The sequence below is a fragment of the Mastigoproctus giganteus genome, chromosome 14 (assembly GCF_048544385.1).
Source record: "Mastigoproctus giganteus isolate SK-2022 chromosome 14, ASM4854438v1, whole genome shotgun sequence".
NCBI classification, from domain to species: Eukaryota; Metazoa; Arthropoda; class Arachnida; order Uropygi; family Thelyphonidae; genus Mastigoproctus; species Mastigoproctus giganteus.
In genome coordinates this window covers 91,937,092-91,960,635 of record NC_143588.1, presented here as the reverse complement: position 1 = coordinate 91,960,635, position 23,544 = coordinate 91,937,092, and the positions used below count along the sequence as shown (strand labels likewise).

The 23,544-nt window shown below is 36.3% G+C and overlaps 1 protein-coding gene across 1 annotated transcript in view; it reads left to right on the top strand.

The window, feature by feature from the left end:
* The window catches only part of TyrRS-m (Tyrosine--tRNA ligase, mitochondrial), an 85,310-nt gene that overhangs the window by 23,696 nt on the left and 38,070 nt on the right, over positions 1 to 23,544 (top strand). Inside the window, exons 4-6 of the mRNA XM_090388703.1 lie at positions 5,867 to 6,051; positions 13,419 to 13,520; positions 20,059 to 20,173. Coding sequence (XP_090244829.1) covers positions 5,867 to 6,051; positions 13,419 to 13,520; positions 20,059 to 20,173 — 402 coding nt within the window. The remainder of the gene's footprint in view (positions 1 to 5,866; positions 6,052 to 13,418; positions 13,521 to 20,058; positions 20,174 to 23,544) is intronic.

Sequence of the window (23,544 nt, the reverse complement as noted above, 5' to 3'; positions counted from 1 at the left end):
CAGGTACTGTAGAAAACAGTCGTGCAACAAATCCACGTCTTGCTAATGTGTGAGTGACCAACTTACAAGTTCCAGTCAATATCTGAAAAGTTAAAATCCCCCATTATAAGACATTCTGATTTACAATCAAGTCTATTTCTCTGTATAGTTTGTTTTACTTATCACAATCATTAGGCCTGTAGCACACTCCTACTCTCATTTTAATTTTCCCTGTGCTTATGACACATCAAACTGATTCGACATTGCACTGGCCACCTATGTTGACTGTATGCACTGTCTTAGATTTAATATGCTTTTTAACTAAGACCATAACTCTTTGCCTCCTTCTTCCTATCTGTTCTTTCTGCACACATTGTACTTCTCACGTTCAGACTCTGCATCCCTTATGTCTGAGTGACACCATGTCTCCAATATCCCTACAGTGTCTGCATTTGATGACTTCATCAGCACTTCAGATTCATAAAATTTATTTACAATGCCCCTAGCATTAGTGTACATGCTCCTGTTCTTACTATTAGTTACTCTAACACAGCTCATGTATTTACTTGTTCCATGATGAACCACAGCAAGGCTTGAAATCCCTGACAACTTTATTTCCAGGCTGCTGCATGTTCCAGTAGAGGCAGTGAAAGAATCACTTTCACCTCTGCATGTAGATCTATTTAATCTATTAGTCTGTGTATCCTCCCAAGCTAATAGTTTTCTGATCCACTTAAGACTGCGTCAATAGCATCAGTAAATATCATGCACAGACCATGCTGAGAAAAATTTTACCCCACAAGCTACTTGCACTGTCTTTCCAGGACTGAATTGCTTGACTAGGCTCTCAACGTAAATTAATAAAGAATGCCCGGTATAGTGGTCATGCGAGGTGAACTGCGTGAACGGGTGCTGGCAGCAGTACTCCTCATATCGTGTCTGGGCAGAATTGCATACACTTTCAAATTTAATCCTGACTCGCAACTTTTTTCCAACATTGCCCTGTATTTGTTAAGTAAGATCAGATCTCAAATAGTCTCTAAGGTTCTGTTCTTTCTCCCACCGTTTTCCTCCTATATGTTAAAGACCTTACAATTTACTGTAAATTCTGTTTATAGTTGTGCTGATGATGGTACCTTATATTCTACCTTCCAGTTGTCAAATCCTGCTGTGTGCAAACAACTTCTTGAATAACTGCAACCAGTTTTTTAAATGCTGATTTCAACGTAAATTTCCATTGGAAAGGAAAAAACTTAATCTTGATTCTTTTACAATGCAGTCCTGTCTGTTTCCTTTCAAAAAAAAAAAAAAAAAATTCCTCTTTTTCTCTGTACATCATTCAACAGCACCCATATATACAACATCTCTACAAGGAATAACCCTGACTTTCTTGGCATAAACATATCAGAATTAGTTTCCTATGTATAGGAAAAAAACAAAATTTTTTTCTTTCACCCTTAATGTTACTTTTCTTTTAAACAGCCACTGGCTGCTGTAGAAATCGCAAATCAGCCTTATCATGGAATATTATTATTCCAACATCTGGCTTAGTGGCCAAAAAAATTTAAACTAGATTCTCCAGAAAAGAGCAGTCAGGTTAAATAATGACCCATCTGTGACCCAAACTGTTTGTCACATAGACATTCACTTTTTGCTATATTTTTTCTATAAATATTTCCACAGCACTGTTCTTTTGAATTAGCATCCATAATTCTGCTTCTTTCTTTTGCACCAGTACAAACAGGTCTCAATTGGTCAGTATCTATTCACAGTTCCATTCCAAACTTGCTGATCTAACTTTCCCTCATTTATCTCTCTTATTCTGTTCTTTGTGGTGGGAAAAATGTATATATATTTGTATGTAACATCAGCGGCAACAAGTATCTTCTGTCTTCTCTACTTTCAAATCCACATACAGTACCGGGGTATTATAGGTTCCAATACCTTTTGTGTTTGGGGCCACTTTAAAAATAAATAATAAATAAATGGAAATAATACATGGATGTAGTAACATACACTGCAAAGGACAAGAATTGTGTTTTATCACTGTTTAGTACAGGTAAAAAAATGTGTATGATTATATTAGGCAGCTACTTTTATTTGCTTTTCATTCAAAGTGTATAATAGGTGCAAAGCAAGCAGCACAAAGTTGCATAATCTGTTGTGAAATGCATCTGTTGTGAATATAGTTATTTATTATTTCACCACAAAAAGCAATATTTATGTGGAGTTAATTTTATTATTATTTTTTAATGTTCTTAAGTGATAAAAATAAATTGCATTTATTTCTTTGAACTGTATAGTTAGTGACTTGACCTGTTTTTTTTTTGCATATCCATTAATGTTTTTTTTTTTTTTTTTATGAAAACCCCAAACACGAAACGTATCAAAACCTATAGTACCGTGCATGGGTTGAAGGAGAAGTATTGGGGGAGGGGGATGCCGGAAACTTTGCTCTAGAGACTAAACATGGGTTTCACCACTTCAAGCCTCCAATAAGCAAAGTGGTGGTATTTCACCGGTTGATGAAAGTCATCTACCACCTTAAGTTTTAACCATTTGCTATTGTGAATGGTACTAATTTCTTTGTAAATGAAAATTGACCTGTTCTTCTTGGCATCAATAGAATCAGAGTTAGCTAATTTTAATGAAAAAATTGGATGATTTACTTGAACTTTTGCAGACACTGATTAAAAAAAAGTAAGCAAAAAAAGTTACTCCAAGGAGGGTCAGATTCAGTTTTTCTGTATTATCATTATCACATACATCAGTGAAAATGATATGATACCACACTCATAAATTGTGATAAAATCAGTGGTGGTGAACAAAAAAGAGCTAGAGACATGGGTGCATTGGGGACGATTTACCAAGATTGTTAATACAAGAGTTAGAAGAATAGCAGGATGCTAATAAGTCAGCATTATCTTTAGCTGAGGATATAACAGGATCATCAGGTTTGTAACAGAGATGGGAGTATAGATGGACAGAAATTGCAAGCAGTTTCTGCCAAGAGACTGGAATGCTCAACTTTAATTTGGAGATGAAGTAGGTTTTATACTCTTAACCATTCAAAATTGAGTTTGGATAGATTAATACCTGGTTTACAATTGTTGTGAGCAATTTAGTGTAGACAGAAAATGAAGCTGGAGGCTTGGATACAAGCCATTTGTTTTATGTCCTTTTCCCCCCATGTGTTTGTACGTATATGTATAAAAAGTTTAGATTTTTAAGTTTATAGTAGCACCATATAATATGGAAAAAAAGGGGAATATATAAGTATTAGTTTTAATGGGGATATATAAGTATTAGTTTAAGTATGGAGGTCAAAAGGCAAATGCACCAAGGTGCATTTGTCTTTGTATCCCTTGTTGCAAAGCAGCAACAAAGGATACAAAAGTATATAAGCAAAGTTATAATTAAGTGAGAGAAAAAGTTGACAGATGGAAATGTAAAGAGCACAAGGTGCCAAACTAGTAGAGAAAGGATAGAAAGAAAGAGAAGTATTTAGGGGTAGATGAAAGGAAAAGAAGACCAAAAAACCTAAGCAATACTTTGAAATATAGAAAATTAAAAGCTGAATTAAAAAGCCAAATAGATGGAATGGAGCTATAAAGGAAAAGTAAAAATAAATTATTAATACTAAGGATTATAATACACTAGCGTGCATCGAATAAGAGGGTAGAAAATTTTTTTTGATGCAAGAGATATCTAAAGATGTGAGAAGGTAAAGACTAGTAAAATAATAAAAATGTTTGATCGTGCTATAAATCCATTTCTTGGTATCCATTTTTTAAACCATTTTCTTACTTCATCTTCATTTCAACTTATTAGTCATATAGCATACAAAAAGCCTGTTCTAATTTACTAACCTACCTTTCCTTCAGATTTGCCTTATTCATCTTTAATTTCCCTTCAAATTCACTTTATTACTCCATACACTGACTTGTTATTATTATTTTAATTTTGTTATACTGTTTATTTAATTTTACTTTAATTTTTCAAGTACACTGCTTTGGGACTACCCTCCCTATCTTTATGGAAGAATTTTCTGCTTTTACCCTCCTTATTATAAATTTTTTTTTTTTTTTCTTTCAGAGTATTTAACTATATGTAGGCATAGAAACAGTTTATTGATACATAATCAGGTGTAGTCCTCCAGATGAATTACCTGCTTTATGTTTCAATTATTTATAGCATGCATCAAAATTTTTTATTAATTTACTAGTTATTATATTAAAAAAAAAAATTTCCACTCTCTTATTTGATGCATGCTAGTGTATTATCTTTCTATACATTAAAATAATTTTCCTCCTAATGATATTTATTCAGCCAATGGGAGAAGAGAGATGCGGGTTACATGGTAATACATAACAAATACTAAAATACTTAACAGAAGCTTGTTTTACTGTGGTAAAACAAGCTTCTATTTATCTAACATGACCATGCAGTACCATTCTTGATTACCATATGTAACATATTTATTTAAATAAACTAAATGCAACAAGGCAATATTTTTTGATTCTTTATCTATCGGTGTAGATACACCATAGATTTAAAGAAAAACTACAATCATAGTGTGAAAGGCACCCACCGATGAAAAGCCAAGTAGCTTTAAAATGGTGCCATCTGGGTCGTGGTGCCCACCGAGAATAAGTGACAATAGTCTTCTCTATTAGTGAAGCATTACCTATTCGAGGTAGTGCAATACATGGTAACTCGTAAAGGATGAGCACAATATGAGATATAGATGAAATGATGCTTTTCACACTACGATCATAGTTTTTCTTTAAGAGTTGTCTATGGTGTATCTACACTGATATTATATAGATATAGTAATGTATTTATGTATTCATAGCTGAGGAAGAGACACACATACAATCGAAAGCTTCTGTAAGTATTTTATTTTATTTTATCAAAAGAAGCAAGTGCAGTGAACAGGGGGGTGAAGCCCCCTAGTAATCATTAATATTAATCATTTATTGTTACTTTTCCTTTGTAGCTTCATTCCGTCCAATTGACTGTATGATTCAGCTTTTAATTTCATATAATTCAAAGTATCACTTAGGTTTTTTTTGCTTTCTTTCCCTTTCATCCACCCTAAATATTTCTCGTTCTTTCTGTCCTTTCTTTACTAGTTTGGCACCTTATGCTTTTTACATTTCCATCTCTCAGCTTTTTCTCTTGCTTAATTATTATAACTTTGCTTATATATATATATTGTGTGAGAAAGAGTAAAAATACCATTGGCATTTAGTTTGCCAACCTTCATAAAGTCTTGAATACCTCAGTCATGTCTCTATACTGATACTAGTTCTCAGACATTTTCATTTACAGAACTCAAGTCTTTCTTGATAAGAGTACTCTTTTGTGTGCCCAACTAACCTTACTGCTTCTCTCCTCTCCTCTACTTCAAACAAATTTACATGCATCCTAATCCTTGCTTTATACAATGGGATAATCACCTCTTTGTTCCTTGTGGCGGCGTTCCTTTATATTATTGACAGAACCCCTTGAGCTGCCTTAGATAGAACTTCTTGTTAGACTGTTCAGTTATCCATAGGTCTCTTTTATTATTAATTGCCTTGAGTTTGACATGAAGTTCTATCACTGCAAACTAATAGAACTTTGACTCCCCCCCCCCCCTTTGTTCCTACCCTGCACAGCTCCTGGAGTTAAATTTAGTGGACAAAGACTGCAAATCTCATATCCTAACTGCCTTAGAATACCATTCTCGCATCTGAGAGTGGTACCCTCAAAACTTTAAAAATATCTGTTATACAGCCAGAAAAAAAAAAAAGAAGTGATTAGACTAATCAGTAATAATTGATAGTGATAATTTCTTCATTTAAACAAGGAATTAAAATTCATTAATGCTATTGTATTTCAGCTTGGCGGAGCAACTGCTATTATTGGAGATCCAGGTGGGAAGACTGAAGAAAGGATTCCTATAAAGGAAGAAACTGTGCAGTCTAATCTTAAGTCAATTGAGCAGAGTATCCAAAGAATATTTGATAATCATAGAAATTACATTTGGAAGAAAGAAAATAAACAAACTCCACTTCATCCTCCAAGGTAACTTTTTCACATGAATAATGTGTGAAACAAATAAGGATTTTAGGAAATATTTTGATTTGTATTATTCAGATCTGGACAGATTTAAATTATTTTATTTTATTCTAGAGTGCTGTTTTTAATCTTTTTTTTAAATTTTTTTAAACAATTTTCCTCCTTTTCTATTTTAAATTTTCAGCTCATGACCTGCTTCATATTTTTTACTGTTTTTTAAAATTACATGATATATTATAAAAATGTTCTGTATAATGAAAGATAATATAATATAAAAATTAAATACAGTCATGCATATAGAAAGTTTATTTCCTTTGTATCAAAATGGGAAATAAAAATTAAAGACCACTCAAATGAAAGAGAGAATACCTCAGGAAGTAAATTGACTTCAGTTCCATATGAGTTATTCTACAGGTAGGGCATATAACTTTAGTCCTAGTTTTGTATATGGCTACGAGCAAATAAAGTATGATATGAATTTCATTGCTCATAATGCAAAGGCAAGTCACCACAGGTTACCTTGGTATTACACAGGCACTTCAGTGGCCATATGGGTAATGGCATGCAATTCAAATAAACAGAAATATAATTCTTACTTGGAATGGTGCTTTCCATATGAAACACCAGTATAATACTGGAGCAACTTGTTGATGACCTGCCTTCACAATATGACACTGGTGCATTTTATAGCAAACTTAGTGGGCTCATTGGCTGTGTACAAAACTGAAGCTAATGTCCTACTGGTAATTTTTTATAGCTTGCACACCCTTGAGACCTTTGCCCCGAGTTTACTTGGGTTTTAAATTTCCTGTAAGTTTGTTAGGAACAGAGTGATTAACAAAATAATAAAAAAAAAAAAAAAAAAAAAGGCTGCTGAAACATAACTGTGGATTTTAGTAGCATTTGTCTAACATGCCTAGATGATTTGAGGGTAACTTTAATAGTCATTATTTTTTACCACTGGGTTCAAAACTGTACTGCAAATTATATACAGGGTGTCTCAAAAATGCACGGCATAACTTCAGGAATGAGTTCCTCATATGTAGACAATAAAAATATTTTATATCAACATAGTTCCGGAAATGCTTGGTTTCCAAGTTTTGCAGGTCTGTCTATGACACTTAACTGTTCACATCACCTTATAGTAATTGTTCAAAATGTCCACCTTCTGCCTGAATACAGACCTCACATCGACGTCTCGTGGACTTGCGAAGACGATGCAAAATTCCTGGCATGTTTCGTATTGTCTCACAGCCTGCCACAATTTGATTGCGGAGAGTTTCCACATCAGCTACCGGAGTCGAATACACCAATGACTTTAAATGGCCCCACAAGAAGAAATCTAGTGGGTTTAAATAAAGTGAGCATGGAGGCCAGGCAGTTGGTCCACCTCTACCTATCCACCAACCCTTCGATTCAGGTAATTGCACACTAGGTGACTGAAATGTGCAGGAGCGCCATCATGCATGAAGTGTGCTTGTTGACAAATGATCAGTGGCATGTTGTCCAAGAAATCAGGCATGTTGTTTTCCAGAAAGTTTCTGTATGCCTGCCCTGTTGGAAGTACATGGGGCCCACATAACTTATCACCAAAAACACCTGCCCAGATGTTGAGGCTGAACCGCTGTTGGTGATGTGATGGAAGAATTGCCTGTGGGTTTTCCTGAGCACATACATGCTGATTGTGAAAGTTTTGGACTCCGTCTCATGTGAACTGTGCTTCATCTGTGAATATCACTAAGGCAGGAAAGTGAGGAGTTGTACTGCACTGCTGCAAGAACCACTGGCAGATCATTACTCGTGCAGGGTAATCTGCTGGTGACAAGGCCTGTACCCGTTGCAGATGGTAAGGATACAGTAGGTGTTCTCACAACACTCTCCAAATAGTCGGAACATTGAACAGCCAGTTGCACTGCTGATTCCAGGAGTGGCATGCACAACATCCAAAGTCTCCTCCTCTACTTCAGGAGTCGTAGATCTTGGTTGTTCTCTGTTGGCAGCATGAGGTGTAACGGTCCCATGTTCGCAAAGGATACCTTCAAACGTTTTCCTGTCTGGACATCTTTGTTCTGAGAACCTTTCGTGGTACAAACGACGAGCCTCCAGACCATTGCCATCCGCCAAATCGTACATAAAGTGCATCTTTCATCACAAGGTACTTTTTTTTTTTTATTATTATTAAAAAAAAAAAAAAAGTACCTTGTGATGAAAGAAATCACCTGCGGGAGATAAGACATTCCAGTTAATAACTCGGGAACCAAGCATTTGCGGAACTATGTTGATATAAAATATTTTTATTGTCTACACATGAGCAACTCATTCCTGAAGTTATGCTGTGTATTTTTGAGACACCCTGTATTTTAGTTTCATTTTGCAAACCTGAAGTAATAACCAAACATTAAAGCTGATTTTTTAAATTTATCTTCATTAGCAAGACTTCAAAAATCCAAATTTCTTAAAAATCAGACACTTTGTGAAAATTTTACCCTAGAAAGGAGCCTTGTCTACTGTAAATTATAAGCAACCATGGGTTGGCTTTGGCTTCCCAAAGACACTTGTTTCCTGATCTCAGTTAAATCCATGTTTTATTATGGTTGGACAGTTTGTTAATAATTATCCTCCTAAAGAATGTGAAGCTGGAAATTTTCTCCTACTTCATTGTGCATGTGTTTCTCAGTTGTGAACCTAATGTATTGCTAACCTTGGGAAATATGATGGGCATTCAAAAAATAAGTGTACTTTCTTGCATCATGTGCCAATGCTAAACTCGCTTAAGTCTTCTGCCTTTCCCATCTGAAGAATGAGTAACACTGATTAAGAGTAACACAAAAAATAAGTTACACCTGCTGCCATCTCTTGGTATAATTGTGCAACAAATGTGGTGCCTGTGCAGAATGAAGTTCACATGTTCCCCCTGGTAGGTGAGTTTTGTTGATGTAGTGGTAACAGTTGTGTAGGAGCAAGCGTTCATCAGCTAGAATGTTACTCCAAGTGTGAGGTATGTGGAACAATACGATTTTTGTGGGCGAAATGCCTGAATTGTTCCGAGATTCATCATGAAATAACGGCGGTGTATAGGGAAAATGCAGTGTCGCATCCAGCCATAGTGAAGTGATGCCAGCAGTTTGAAAGTGGTTGCACAGAATTGACGGATGCTGATTGAAAAGGAAGGCCATTGATGTCAACCACTGCAGACAACGTGATGCAGGTTGATGAAATGATTCATAGTAATCAAAGACTGATAGTCACAGAAATAGCAAAGGAATTGGATATTTCGATGGGCAGTGTTCATTCCATCGTCCATGAACATCTTGACTATCGCAAATTGTGTGCATGATGGGTTCCTTGTTCACTGACAGATGAACACAAAGGTTAACGTTTTTTGTCTTCTCTAGCTTTCCTTCACTATTCTGTGGAAGGCCATGACTTCTTATGCAGCATCATTACTGGCATTGAAACGTGGGTGCACCATTTCACCCCAGAAACGAAGAGAGCATCTATGGAATGGAGACACACAACATCACCCGTGTGGAAGAAATTCAAAGTTGCACCATCAGCAAGAAAGGTCATGGCCACTGTGTTTTTCGACTGTAAAGGAAAATATGGCAAAAGGCACAACAATTAATGCTGCCTCGTACTGCCAAACATTACGGTCTTTGCGAACAGCCATGAAAAACAAGAAGCCTGGAAAGTTAAGCAAGGTGATGTTCTCATTCAGGACAGTGCCACGTCACACAATGCATGCACAACACGACATTTGCTCCAAAGTTTTGGATGGGAGGTATGGCAACATCCGCCATACAGTCCCGGTCTTTTGCCTTGTAAGTATCACATCTTTGGCAAGCTGAAAGAACATCTAGGGGGACAATGATTTGCAAATGATGAGAAGGTACAAACAGCAGTTCGACGGTGGCTGAATGACCAAGGAGTGAATTTCTATCATCAGGGAATTGAATGTTTAGTCATATGTTCCGAGAAGTGTTAACACCAACTCAGTGACTATGTGGAAAAGTAGTGCAAGGTATGTGCTTTCTATTGCACAATGTTTACATACTTTAATAAATGTCTCTTGGGCTACAATGGTCAAGTGTAACTAATTTTTTGAATTACCCTCGTATTTTTCTGCCAGTTTCTGAGCATCTCTAAGCCTTGCTTGCTCTAAAATTTATATGACATCCAGTTTGAATGAAAGTATCTGACATTAAGAACAACTAACAAGGCATGTACACCGATGAGCCAAAACATTATGACCACCTACCTAATATGATGTTGGTCCTCCACGTGCAGCCAAAGCAGCTCGTACCCGGCGAGGCATGGATGCTACAAGATTTATAAATGTGTCTTGTGGTACTGGTACCAACAAGTAACCAGCAGATCCTTTAACTCCTGTAAGATCTGTGGTTGAGCCGCCGCAGATCGGAGTTGCTGTTCCAACACAAATCACAGATGCTCAATGGAATGGAGGCTGGGTGACCAGACGACCTTCTTCCAATCACTCAAGGTCCAGTTTCGTTGCTCGCTTGCCCATTGAGCACTGTCGCCGGTGAACCGTGTTTAGCATGGGCACTTGGAAAGGCCTGTGGCTACGCAGCCCTATTTTCAGCAGCGTTCGATGTAATGTGTGTTGTGACAAATTACTCCCGTCACCAGCATTCCAATTACCGGCAAGTTGTGCCACAGTCTCCTTTCTGTTGCCACATACCATCGGGAAGAGCCTCGATGAGGCATGATCGTCCAACACCTCGCCAGTGGTTCATGGGTTTTCCCTCCTCTGGCAACTTTTGGTAGGTACTAACCGCAGCTGACAGTGTGCATCCCACCAGCTGTGCTGTTTTGGATATGCATTGACCCAGTCATCTGGCCATTACAATTTAGCCTTTTTCAAAAGTGGGATCAAAGGGTGACACAAGTAATTACAGACCTGTTAGTTTGACTTCTGTTTCAGGGAAAATAATGGAGTCACTGGTTAAAGAAGCATTGCAGGATCATTTAGACACAACTGCAGCAATAATTCAGACACAGCACGGGTTTGTCAAGTGGAAGTCTTATCTGACCAATTTGATTGGATCCTGTGATGTGGTCACAAAGGAACTGGATGCAAAAAATAATTTTGATATCATATACTTGGATTTTAGAAAAGCTTTTGATACTGTTGCACATGGAAGACTACGGTACAAATTGGAGCAGTATGGCATTAAGGGAAAGTTGCTACAATGGATAAAAGGATGATTGTGTGGGAAAAGACAAAGTGGTGGAGGTCAATGGATTCTGCTCTACGTGGACTAATGTTATTAGTGATGTCCCTCAGGGTTCAGTGTTGGGTAAATTGTTGTTTTATATATTTATCAATGATATTGATGAAAGTATATCAAGCTTAATGTCAAAGTTTGCAGATGATACAAAGGTTGGCAGGGTTGTTAATAACAGTAATGACAATATGCTGCTGAAGTAGGATGTGGAAAAGTTGGGTAGATGGGCTGAGAAGTGGCAACTGATGTTTAACATTGACAAATGCAAAGTACTGTATATGGGTAGCAGTAACTCCAGAGAAATGTGCCAACTATGTGGTGTTAGGGTAGTGGAGAATGAAAGAGACCTTGGGATAATTGTGCAGTCAGATATGAAGTTTTCTGACAGTGCAGACAGGCTGCCAGAGTAGGTCATGGGGTCTTGTCAATGATATAGAGGAATTTTGTGAGCAGGGATCAGGAGGTGACTATCCCCTTGTATAAGGCAATGGTCAGGCCACACCACACTAGAAGCCTCATATTAGGAAGGATGTAGAGTTGCTAGAACGAGTACAGAGAAGGGCAACAAGACTGGTGAAGGGAACAAAGGGGTGCTCTTATGAAGAATGACTTAAATTTTGCAAATTGCAGCTTCTGGAGACTAGGCACCTGCGAGGCAATCTGATTGAGGTGTATAAGGCCTTGAATAGATTGAGCAGGCTTAATGCTGAGAGGATTCTCCCTGTTGCTCAGATTACAAACCTGATGAAGGGACATAGATTCAAACTGAGGAAAGACAGTTGTAGAATAGATGTGCGGAAGTTTGCCTTTAGCCAGCGGGTAGTTGATTGCTGGAACAAACTTCCATCTGTTGTTGTGGAAGTTGATAGCTTAAATAAATTCAAGGCAGAACTAGACAAACATTTGGAATGAATGGATCAGTGAAATGGGAAGGGTTTTTTTTTTTTTTTTTTTTTGGCTGATGCTATATAAACTTACTTTCTTGCATCATGTGCCTCTACTAATGCTAATGCTAAACTCACTTAAATCTGCTGCCTTTCCCATCTGAAGAATAAGAGTAACACTGATTAATGGAGCTCAGTATCTGGTGTTTTTTGTACTGTGCACATGTGCCTTAGTTTGCCTGCAGTTGCTTTGATTTGCATAACGACTTACTGGTCATAATGTTTTGGCTCATCGGTGTATGTCAGTTTGATTTTAAATTAACTGGTAAATCATAGCATGAATTTATTGACATTAGAAATGCTCTGCTTTGGGAAGTTACAGTAGTGTTTCTCATAATATAATTTACAGTTGCCACTGAAGCCTTTTTTTTTTTTTTTTTTTTTGGAAAAATCCTAGTGTACTGAACTCTCACAGTGAATATAATAATAAATACTTATTAGAGCCTTATGGCCACTAATAGATGCACAGTAAATTCATAATGATAGCAGAGCTTAACAGATGCTATCAGTAAACTAGTGAGGCATTCTGTAGAGAGACTCTAAGGCTCCTAGACTGCTATATTGAGGTAGAGTTTAGCTTTCTTTATCGATATTTTTAATAAGTTTATCTGTCTCTGGGAAACCTTTAATGAGATAAGCAATATACTATAATTGTCATAGTGGTCATTTTGCTTCACTGCTCCTTAAGAACATTGCACAATCTCTTGGCAATTATGAACTTTACAATAAGCAATTCTCTTCAGTACTAGATTTCAAAACTTCAGCAAGGATTTTTAAGTCCTGATTATGTCAGATTTATGAAGTTCTATAGTGTGTAAATGAAGATCTTTTGTTTGTTTGGGTATCCAAAGCATTAGAATACTGTATAAAATTTTTTAAGCACTGTTGGAGCTTGTCTCTAGAGGTTTTTTTTATTTATTTTTTATATGTGAACCAATATGATGTTCTGTAATGTTACAGAACATCATATTGGTTCACAAATATTGGTGAAATATGAGTTGCATTCTAAAATAGTTGGGAATCATTAATATATAATTTAAATAAGCTCCTTATTGGATGAAATGAAAGAATTTTTTACTTAGAAGTGAAATAATAATGAAAACTTAATTACTGTAGTCTGTTAAATAATGGTAGGTAAAAGTGTTTCATTTATTTATTATCAACTTTTTTTTAATTGCAGGATTTTAAATAATGCATTTTGGTATGAGGGTGAAAATGTGATTAATTTTATTAGTGGAATGGGAAGAAATTTTAGAATGGGAAAAATGCTAGGTTTTTCCAGGTGAGTAAACGTTCATTTTATATTATTTACTACAACTACCTTGTTGTAGTTTAGTTACTTATATTATATTTAAAAACTGCTTCTCTAAAATGTGAAACCAAAAAAATTTTTTTTGTCTGTTTGGATGGATTGATTAAAATCATATTATTTCATTTATAAAAATATAAATTCAGGATTGAAATGGATTCAGGTTGAATCCATTTTATATGTATATTGAAATTCACAAGAATTTATAATTTTTAATCAATATTAAATGTTTTCGTATGTTTTTTTAATCAAAAATTATATTAGTGATATTGTAAATGATATTAAATTAACATAATTTAATTTAATAATAATAATAATAATTTAATTAGCTGTTTTTCACTCAAAACATGAAAAGTATTTCCTGTTAATTTGTGTATGTTTAACTCTCAGTTATCCATAAGCAGATTATCTGATTTGTGGAACTGTGAAATGCTTCACCACGGCTATCCATAATCTATTTTGGAGGTTATAGTCTGTCATTGTGATTTTATTTTTGATTTTAAGTATTCATTTTGGAAAACAGCTGCTTTAGTTAAATTACTATAGGGATATATTGAGATCAGGGATGGAGACAATTACATGAAAGTTACATGTGTCCAGTCCATTCCCAAATTCAAAGAATGACAGAAAAACAAAAAAAAAAAAAAAAAAAAAAAACACACATCAGATGTCATGTGAGGCTAAAAATGAAAGATTTAAAAAACAAAAAAGTATATTTTTTCCAAATTGGGCTCAATCCAACCTATGGCTGAACTGAGTCCACAGATTGCCCATTACTATTATACCATCAACAGAAATGAGTGGGTCCCAGTACCATACCATAAAAAGCATCCCCCCCTCCACACATCATCACACTTTGCCACTATCATCCAGGGCTGGGATGATGCAAGCCATATGGAAACATTCTCTGCCTGTACCCAGACCAAGATTCTCCCATCAGAATGCATCAGCATATACCATTATTTCCTATTCCAGGAATGCATTCCACTCCTCCAGTTTCTGCATGCAAGAGGATACCACTGTAATTGTCAGTGAACATTGATTTTGTGATAATGAGTTTTTATGCTGCAGCTCATCTGTAAAAACCATTAGACAATCATTAAAACTTTAAAAGAAATATCTGAAGGAAATGTTTAATCATATATTAATTATAATTCTAACATCTGTACTAAAAGATTTCTGTTATTTGTTTTTCTGGTTCTATCATCTTGTAATAGAATTAGAAAAACAGCATTTTATGTATTAATAATACTGTATTTGTGAAAAATATTAAATAGCAGTAGTAGAGGCATGTGATGCAAGAAAGCAAGCTTATGTAACATCAGCCAAAAAAAAAAAAAAAAAACACCCTCATTCCACTAAAACTTTGTCCAGTTCCTCCTTGAATTTATATAAGCTATCAACTATTGAGCCTGCTCAAATCAGAACCTGCTCAATCAGATCACCTAGCAGGTGCCTAGTCTTCAGATTCTGCAATTTGCAGAATTTAAGCCTTTTCTTGGTAATAGGGCCCCTTTGTTCCCCTCACCAATCTTGTAGCCCTTCTCTATACTCACTCAAGCAACTCTCCATCCTTCCTAAAATGAGGCCTCTAGATCTCCTTTTTCTCTACTAGCAAAATTCCTGTATATCATGGACAACACCCCATAACATGCTCTGGCAGCACATCTGCACTTCTCAGAAAATTTCATATCTGACTGCACAATTACTCCCAGATCTTTTTCATTTTCTACCACCCTAAGTGTAGTACTACACATTTGGTACATTTCTCTTGGGTTACTTCTATCCATTTCCATTTCCACTTACAGTCTGCCAAACCCCATGTACTTTTTCTGACAGAATCTCAGTTATTGGTTGATTCAACCACTGCTCATCTCAGTTGCCAAATTATTCTCTATACGATTCCTTTCACCTTAAAGGTGGTACTTGTGCATATTTCCATTCTGATATTCCCTGTCAGAGACTTGGTAATTTGGGGCGCCTCCGTAGCCAGGTGGGAAGGAGCAGCAGTGCGTAGCACACGCTTCTTGATTTGACCGGGGTTCGAGCCCGTCACCACCAAATACAAAGTATGCGGAAAGGTCAGGGAATGACCACCGCATATCCCGGAGCAATATGGCCTTAGTTGCTAATGCTCCTAAAAACTAAATAACAAACAAACTTGGTAATTTGGAATCTCCCCTTTTCGATTTTCTCTGGCTTAAAATCTCTCTTCCTCATTCTGTAAAATTCATCTGTTGTCTCTACCGTTCTCTCAACTGCACTAAACACTTGGAACTCGTTGACTTTCTCTCTTTGCAACTTGACTTTCTCCAGTCCAACTTTCCTAAGAGTGAAGTAATTTTCCTTGGTGATTTTAATTTTCACAACTCCAGCTGGCTTCCATTTTCTAGTTACACAGACCAAGCTGGTCGAGATGCTGAGGCTTTTGCAATTACTAATGCACAGATTGTTCATTTACCTACCAGAATATCAGACATTCTTAACCATACAGCCAACACGCTTGATCTTTTTCTCACAAACAATCCTTCTAAGTACATGGTCAAAGTGAGTGGTACATTAGGACTCTACTAGATCACAACTTGGTGATTGTCTCTTCTCCAATGGAGCCTTTATCTCATGGCTATTCCCAACCTTGTGTTGTTTGGCATTACAAGAATCCAAAATGGGATGACCTGTGAGATTTCTTTTCTTCTTTTCCTTGGTTGGATTACTGTTCCAAAATTTCTGATTAGAACATTTGCTCAGGTCTTGTCAGTGAAATTATTCTTGTACGAATGGAATCCTTTATTCCACCTTCCACCGTAAAATCTCGTCCTTTATCTAAACCTTGGTTTTTCAATAAATGTGCTAAGGCTGTTCAAGAGAAGAATGTTGCATATTATAATTGGCTTGTTTCTAATTCTTCAGTTTCATTTAATGCCTACATCAGAGCTCGCAAAAATTGTAAAGCAGTTATTAATCAGTCCAAACTAGATTTTGAACAGGCTAAGAGTAGAAAACTTGCTTCTTGCCGTAATGGTAGCCAAGCATTCTGGTCTCTTGCCAAAGCTATTGGTCGCAACTTTTGCTCATCTCTGTTCCCACCTCTGTCAAAACTAGATGGTTCTATTGTCACTTCAGCCAAGAATAAAACTGACCTGCTAGTATCCCATTTTTCTTCCAACTCATGTATTAATGATCTTGGTAAAACACCTCCCACCATTCCCTGCACAACCCATTCAATGTCTCCTGTGGTCTTCCATAAAAAGGATGTCAGAAGGATTTTGACGAATCTTGATGCTAAGAAAGCTCCAGGTCCTGATGGTATTTCTCCACTTGTTCTCAAAACCTGTGCTCCTGAACTTACTCCTGTTCTTTGATGCCTTTTTTCACTTTCTTATTCCAAAAGTGTTTTTCCTTCTGCTTAGAAATTTGCTCATATCCAGCCAGTTCCTAAAAAGGGTGACAAATCTCTCCCATCCAATTATCGTCCCATTGCAATTACTTCTATTCTTTCTAAAGTAATGGAGAAATCAATTAATCGCCAATTCTTTAAACTATCTAGAAATCTTCCATCTGATCAATGATCGCCAGTATGGATTCCGTCAGTGTCGATCCACTAGTGATATTCTGGTGAAATTAAATGGAAAATTAATGGAAAATATCTCCAAGGCTTTCGATCATGTTTGGAATAAAGGTCTTCCAAACAAGCTTCCATCTTATGGTTTACCAACTGTTTTTTTGTAATTGGTTATCCAGTTTTCTCTCTGACCGCTCACTGAGGATGATGGTAGATGGCTCTCTATCTTTAACTTCTCCACTAATGCTGGTGTCTCCCAAGGTTCAGTTCTTTCCCCACTCTTTTCCTCTTGTATATTAATGACCTTCCATTGGCTGGAAATCCTATCCATAGTTTTGCTGATGATAGCACATTGCAATCCACTCTCCAGTTTGAGAAACCCCGCCCTGCTATCAGCTTCAACTTCTCGAATATCCGCTACCACTTACTTAAATGCCGATCTCCAGTGGGGCAAAGACAACTTAGTTGATTTGAATCCTTCTAAAACTCAGTCCTGTCTTATATCTCGCCAAAAGGATTCTTCTGCTCTAATGCTTATCTTTGGTCACACTCCGATTTCTAGGCAAAATGATATATCTCTTTTGGGGGTTACCCTAACTTCTCATCTCTCTTGGCACAAGCACATTACAAATATTGCTTCCTCTGAATCAAAAAAGCTTGGTTTTCTCTTTTGCTCCCCGCTTTACTTTTCTTCCAAACAGCTGTTCACTCTGTACAAACCGCAAATCCGTCCTATCATGGAATATTGTTCCCACATCTGGGGCAGTGCCCCCAAAACCTCTCTCAGGCTTCTAGATTCCATTCAGAAGAAGGCAATTAGGCTAACTAATGACTCATCTCTAACAGAGTCTCTCCACTCACTGTCTCATAAATGTACTGTTTCTGCTGCATGCCTTTTCTACAGATACTTCCATGGGCACTGTTCTTCTGAATTGGCTTCTATAATTCCTGCTCTCTCTCTCTCTCTCTCTCTCTCTCTCTCTCTCAAATCCGTCTGAACACGTGCTGCCACCGGCCAACATCTTCAAACTCACAGAAACAACTTTTCATCTTCTTTGTTTATTCATTCAACTGCCATTTTCTGGAACAACCTTCCTTCATACATATTTCCTGAAAATTACAGTCTACAGAAGTTCAAGTCTAATGTTAACAAATATCTTCTTTCATCTTCTCAACCTTCAACCTATGCACGGTACTAAGTACTGTGGGTTCTAATACCTCTCATGTTTGGGTTTTCATTAAAAAAAAAAAAAAATCATCCATATGCAGTATTTTGCATTTATCAATGTTAAACTTCAGTTGTCACCTCTCTGCCCAACTTTTCTAGATCCTGTTGTAGTAGAACACTGCCATTACTGTCATTAACAACTCTAACTGCCCCCATCCTAACACGATGCAAAGAACTCGATAACGTTTTCACCAACTAAACCCTTGTGGTAGCACCGTGCATATAATCACCGCCCTCTGTTCATCAGGTGTAAAAGGCCTGAATTCGAATCTCTCAATGATGGGAGGAAATTTTGGGACTTTTTCACAACTTGTTGAGTTAGTCGGTCTCAAGGGAGAGTTGTGTGGTGTTTTCTTCCGGAAACTCGGTTTTTCGTCCAGCAAACTAACCAAAGATTACAGACAATTAGATACAATATATAATAGCTCGTAGCCTTAATTCTTTTTGAGTTTAACACATATCCCTCTAATCCTTATCTATCCACTCAACAACATGAGTAGATTGGTAAGTGATTTTTTGTACACACGCTACTGCATATTGTGTAAATAGATGCTGTATATCCGCAGCACCGTAATAGTTTACTTACGACGATAATGCCATAAAATTCTTCTGAGTTTTTATTCCCTATTTCTAAGAGGACAAATTGTCGATAACTTTAGTATTATGTGCAAACTTGGATATTAAGCCTGATATACCTTTATCAATATCATTGATAAATATACAAAACAACAGTAGACCCAACACCAAACTGGATGACTGGAGGACTCTACTAATAACATTAGTCCACAAGGAGCAGCATCCATTGATTGCCACTCTGTCTTCTCCCACTCAACCACCCTTTTATTCATTGTAGCAACTTACCTTTAACACCATACTGCTCCAATTTGTACAGCAGTAGTCTTCCATGTGCAACAGTATCAAAAGCCTTCCTAAGATCCAAGTATATGATATCAAAATTATTCATTGCATCCAGTTCCTTTGTGACTACATCATAGTATCCAATTAAATTCGTCAGACAAGACTTTCCCTTAACAAACCCATGCCGTGTCTGAATTATTACTGCAGTCTTGTGTAGATGATCCTGAAATGCTTCTTTAACCAGTAATGCCATTACATTATTTTCCCTGGATAAGAAATTAAACTAACAGGTCTGTAATTACTTGTGTCCCCCTTTGATCCTCTTTTGTGAACTGATTCCCTTTGAATATCCTAATGTGCATCATGCCATTCTCAGAGTTTAGCCACTGTATCCTGTTATATGATTTTAACTAATAACAGTTGTGAATTCTCTCCTATGAATATATGCTTTCTATGATGCTGTGTAATTTTTTAAACATTATTATTAATATTATTATTGTTACTGGTTTTTTTTTTGAGATTATCATGGCAGTAGATTAAGGTCAGACTGTACCTTAAATGCATAATGCACATACAGATCTGAGTTCAAGTGCATATTTAGAGGACTAAATTTACAAAGTTTAAGAAAATTAAAAATAAAAGAAGGAAAAATTTAGTATTTAAAAGAACAGTGGATTTAAATATTTATAGTAGCCGATAACAGAAGTTGAATGAAATGATATCTAAATTAATTTAATTTAAAATTTTTAATTCTGATAACTTGCTTGTAATAGAATATTTCATTTACTTGAGTTATAACTTTAAATGCATTCAGAAATGATATCACGAGTTTGAATATTGAAATTGTTACACACTTTATTTAGTGTGAGAGATAGAATGAGGAGTCAGGATGGAATGTCGTTTACAGAATTTGCTTACCAGATTTTTCAGTCTTGTGACTGGCTGCATCTTTATGATAATTATAAGTGTAAGTTTCAGGTAAGTCTTAAAATTTATTAGAATTCCTTAAAATTCTTTTAAAAAAATTTTCCAATAGGTTGACATACCCCAAAAGAAATTTTTCCTGATAGTTAAATGTATATAAAGAAATTAGCTAAAAGAGGAAGTAGCCTATTAGTCACGCTTGCTTAATTCATACCTTCAGATAACTTGATGAGAAAATATATCAGCCAAATTGACTGATATATAAATTGACTGATATTCTCAGCCAGAACAAAAGAGAATCTTTCCCAATATTAACTTCTGTTTAGAGAGGCGATCTATAAAAACTATTTATAGTTCTTAGTGCACTTCAGTGACATCACTGCTTTTCTTTAAAGTAGCTAGCAAACATCAGCATGCAGAAGAAAATTCACATATTCAGAAATTATGCCTTAATTAAATTTTCAGTTTTAAGTGCATTATCGTCATCATCACTGGGTGAAATGGATATTGTCCCAGACTCCTATAATGTATGTGATTCTGAAGTTGTAGCATATTGTTTGGCTTGGAGTTGCCATTTGGTGTGTGTGTGTGTGTGTGTGTGTGAGAGAGAGAGAGAGAGAGAGAGAGAGAGAGAGAGATGGCATAGGGAGCACTATAATGGGGTAACCTTATTCTGTAATGATACTTAAGTAGGCTGTATTATCCAGATGTGTTTTTGTCCAGAGTATAGGCTTCATGTTTTCTCCCATATCCTTATGCCATCTCTGTGATATGAATAGAACTGAGATTAATAAAACTAGATAAAACCTTTTTCCATTTCTTGCAAGTCTAATTCTGTGTTGCTTGGCCCACTGCTTTCATCATGCAGTTAGTACTATCAGCAGCAAATGATGAAAGAAAATAAGCTTATACAGCATCTGCCTTAGTATGATTTCATTTTTTTGATATTTTTGTATGATTTCTATATCATCTTTATATTACGAGTTCTATATTTGTATGTTTGAAATCATACAAATATAGAACTCTTAATATATTTCAAGCATACTGGCCTATACACATTTATATAATTCAATAGCTATAATATATATAAAATAAACTTTGAATAGACACAATAGTCTCAGTAGCCCTCATGTCATTAAACATTACACCAACAACAGTTATCTAGCATCTGCCAAAAAAAAAAAGACACTTCCTGTATCACCTGTTTAACCCCTCTCACAGTTTGTTTAGTTCTTCCTTGAGTTTATTCAAACTACCCACCTCTATAACAGCAGATAGAAGTGTCTTCTAATAAATCAAGCTGGGTGGAGGCAAATTTCCACACATTTATCCTTCAACATCCTTCCTCAGTATGAATTTATGCCTCCTTACATGTGTAGTCTGGGCAAGAAGAAGGATTCCATCAGTATTGAGTTTACTCAGTCCATTCAAAGGATTAAACATCTCAATCCGATCCCCGTTACAGATGCCTAGTATACAGGCACTGCATTTTGCAAAACTGAAGCCTTTCTTGGTAAGATTACCATTTTGTTCCTCTTACTAATCTAATTGCTCTGTCTCCCTTGCTTCCTCCCTCCCATTCCAACAGATCCATGTCCTTCCTAAAATGAGGCCTCCAGACCTGTATATACAATACTCAAGATGAGGCTTGAATATTGCCATATATAATTCCTTAATCACCTCCTTATACTTGCTGTAAAAATTCTGTATATCATTGACAAAACCTCATGAACTGTCCTGGCAGTGTGCACTGCTCAAAGAACTTCATATCTGACTGCACAATTATCCCTAGGTTTTTTTAATTCTCTACTACCCTACAACCATGTAGCACCACACTTAGAGCAGTGGAGAATGAAAAAGAACTGGGGATAATCATATCATCTTCAAATTTAGACATTAAGCCTGATATTTGCTCATCAATATCATTAATAAATATTGAAAACAACAACTGGCCCAGCACTCAGATCCAGGATGTTCCACTAATAACATTAATTCTCCACCTTCTCCCACTGAACTATCCCGTTATCCATATCACTAACTTGCCATTAATGTTACACTGCTCTAATTTGAATAACAGTCTTTTATGTCCCGCTGTATCAAAATCTTTTCTGGAATCTAAGTATATGATGTCTGAATTATTTTTTGCATCCAGTTTCTTTGTTACTGAATAATAGTGTCTAATCAGGTTGGTCAGAAAAGACAGCCTCCTTAACAAATCAATGCTGTGACTGCAAAATAACTGCATTCTTGCCTAGATGATCCTGCATTTACTTCTTTAACTAGTGACTCCTATATTTTCCCTGGAACAGGTCTGTAATGATCCCTCTTTGTGAACTGGGGATACATTCCCACATCCCCAGTTCATAGGGACCTCCCCTGAATCCTGGGATGCTCTCTTAACCATGACAGCATCCTCGGATTCAGGCAGCAAATAGTATGCTGCCTCCCTTAATATAATTGCATAGATCTCATCCACCCCAGGATCTTTAGTTTCAACAAATTCTCTTCCATTTTCCTTTCAATTATCACAAAATCATTTAGCTCCCTGTTAGAGTTTGATAAACTTCTCACATCCCTTTCCCTAATTTTAATAATTCATGTGTGAATGTAGATGCAGAATACCTATTCATTTTGTCAGCAAGTTGAACAGGATCATCATTACTTTAACCATTCATATCTATGGTACCAATGTGATTCATCCCTTTCCTTCTAGCATTCATAAATGTAAAGAAGTCTTTGCTGCTTATCTTTGCATCCTTTGCCAAAGACTTCTCGAAATCTGGCTTAGCTTACCTAACCTCCCCTTGTGACTTTGATTGAAGACTAGTTTATATCTACCATAGTCTTCTGTATCACCTGATATTTTATATGCATCCCATGCATTTTTCTTCTCTGTCACAAGTCTTGTCAGTTCATCTGACATATATTTAGTCCTAAGCCTCAAACAGTATTTCTTTGTTGGTATTAAAAGCCTAGTAGCTGCTATGATTACATGCCCGAATGCATCCCATTTAGAATTTTCTGTTGCTAACTTCATCAGTTGGTCCCACTGCATAGAATTTTAAAACTATAGTCACTGTAGTCACCTTTAGAAAAGCAAAAACTCTTCCCTTTGCCCTCAACAGTAGTTACATCCTTAAGTGAATTCTATATCAGTACACTATGATTACTACCACCTGGTGGATTGTTTTTCTGCAGATTCTTAATGCATGAAGGATGACTGCTAATAATCAGATGAAGAGTATTGCTTTCTTTCAGTGCCTAACATGCTGCTGTAGAAAACATTCATTTGAGAAATCCACAAAAGTATTGCTGTTGTGTGAGTGACTAACTCACATGGTTCAATCAATATTTGGGAAGTTAAAATCTCTGTAAGAATATAAGATATTCTGATTTACTGGGCCATCTGTTTGTCTGTACAATTG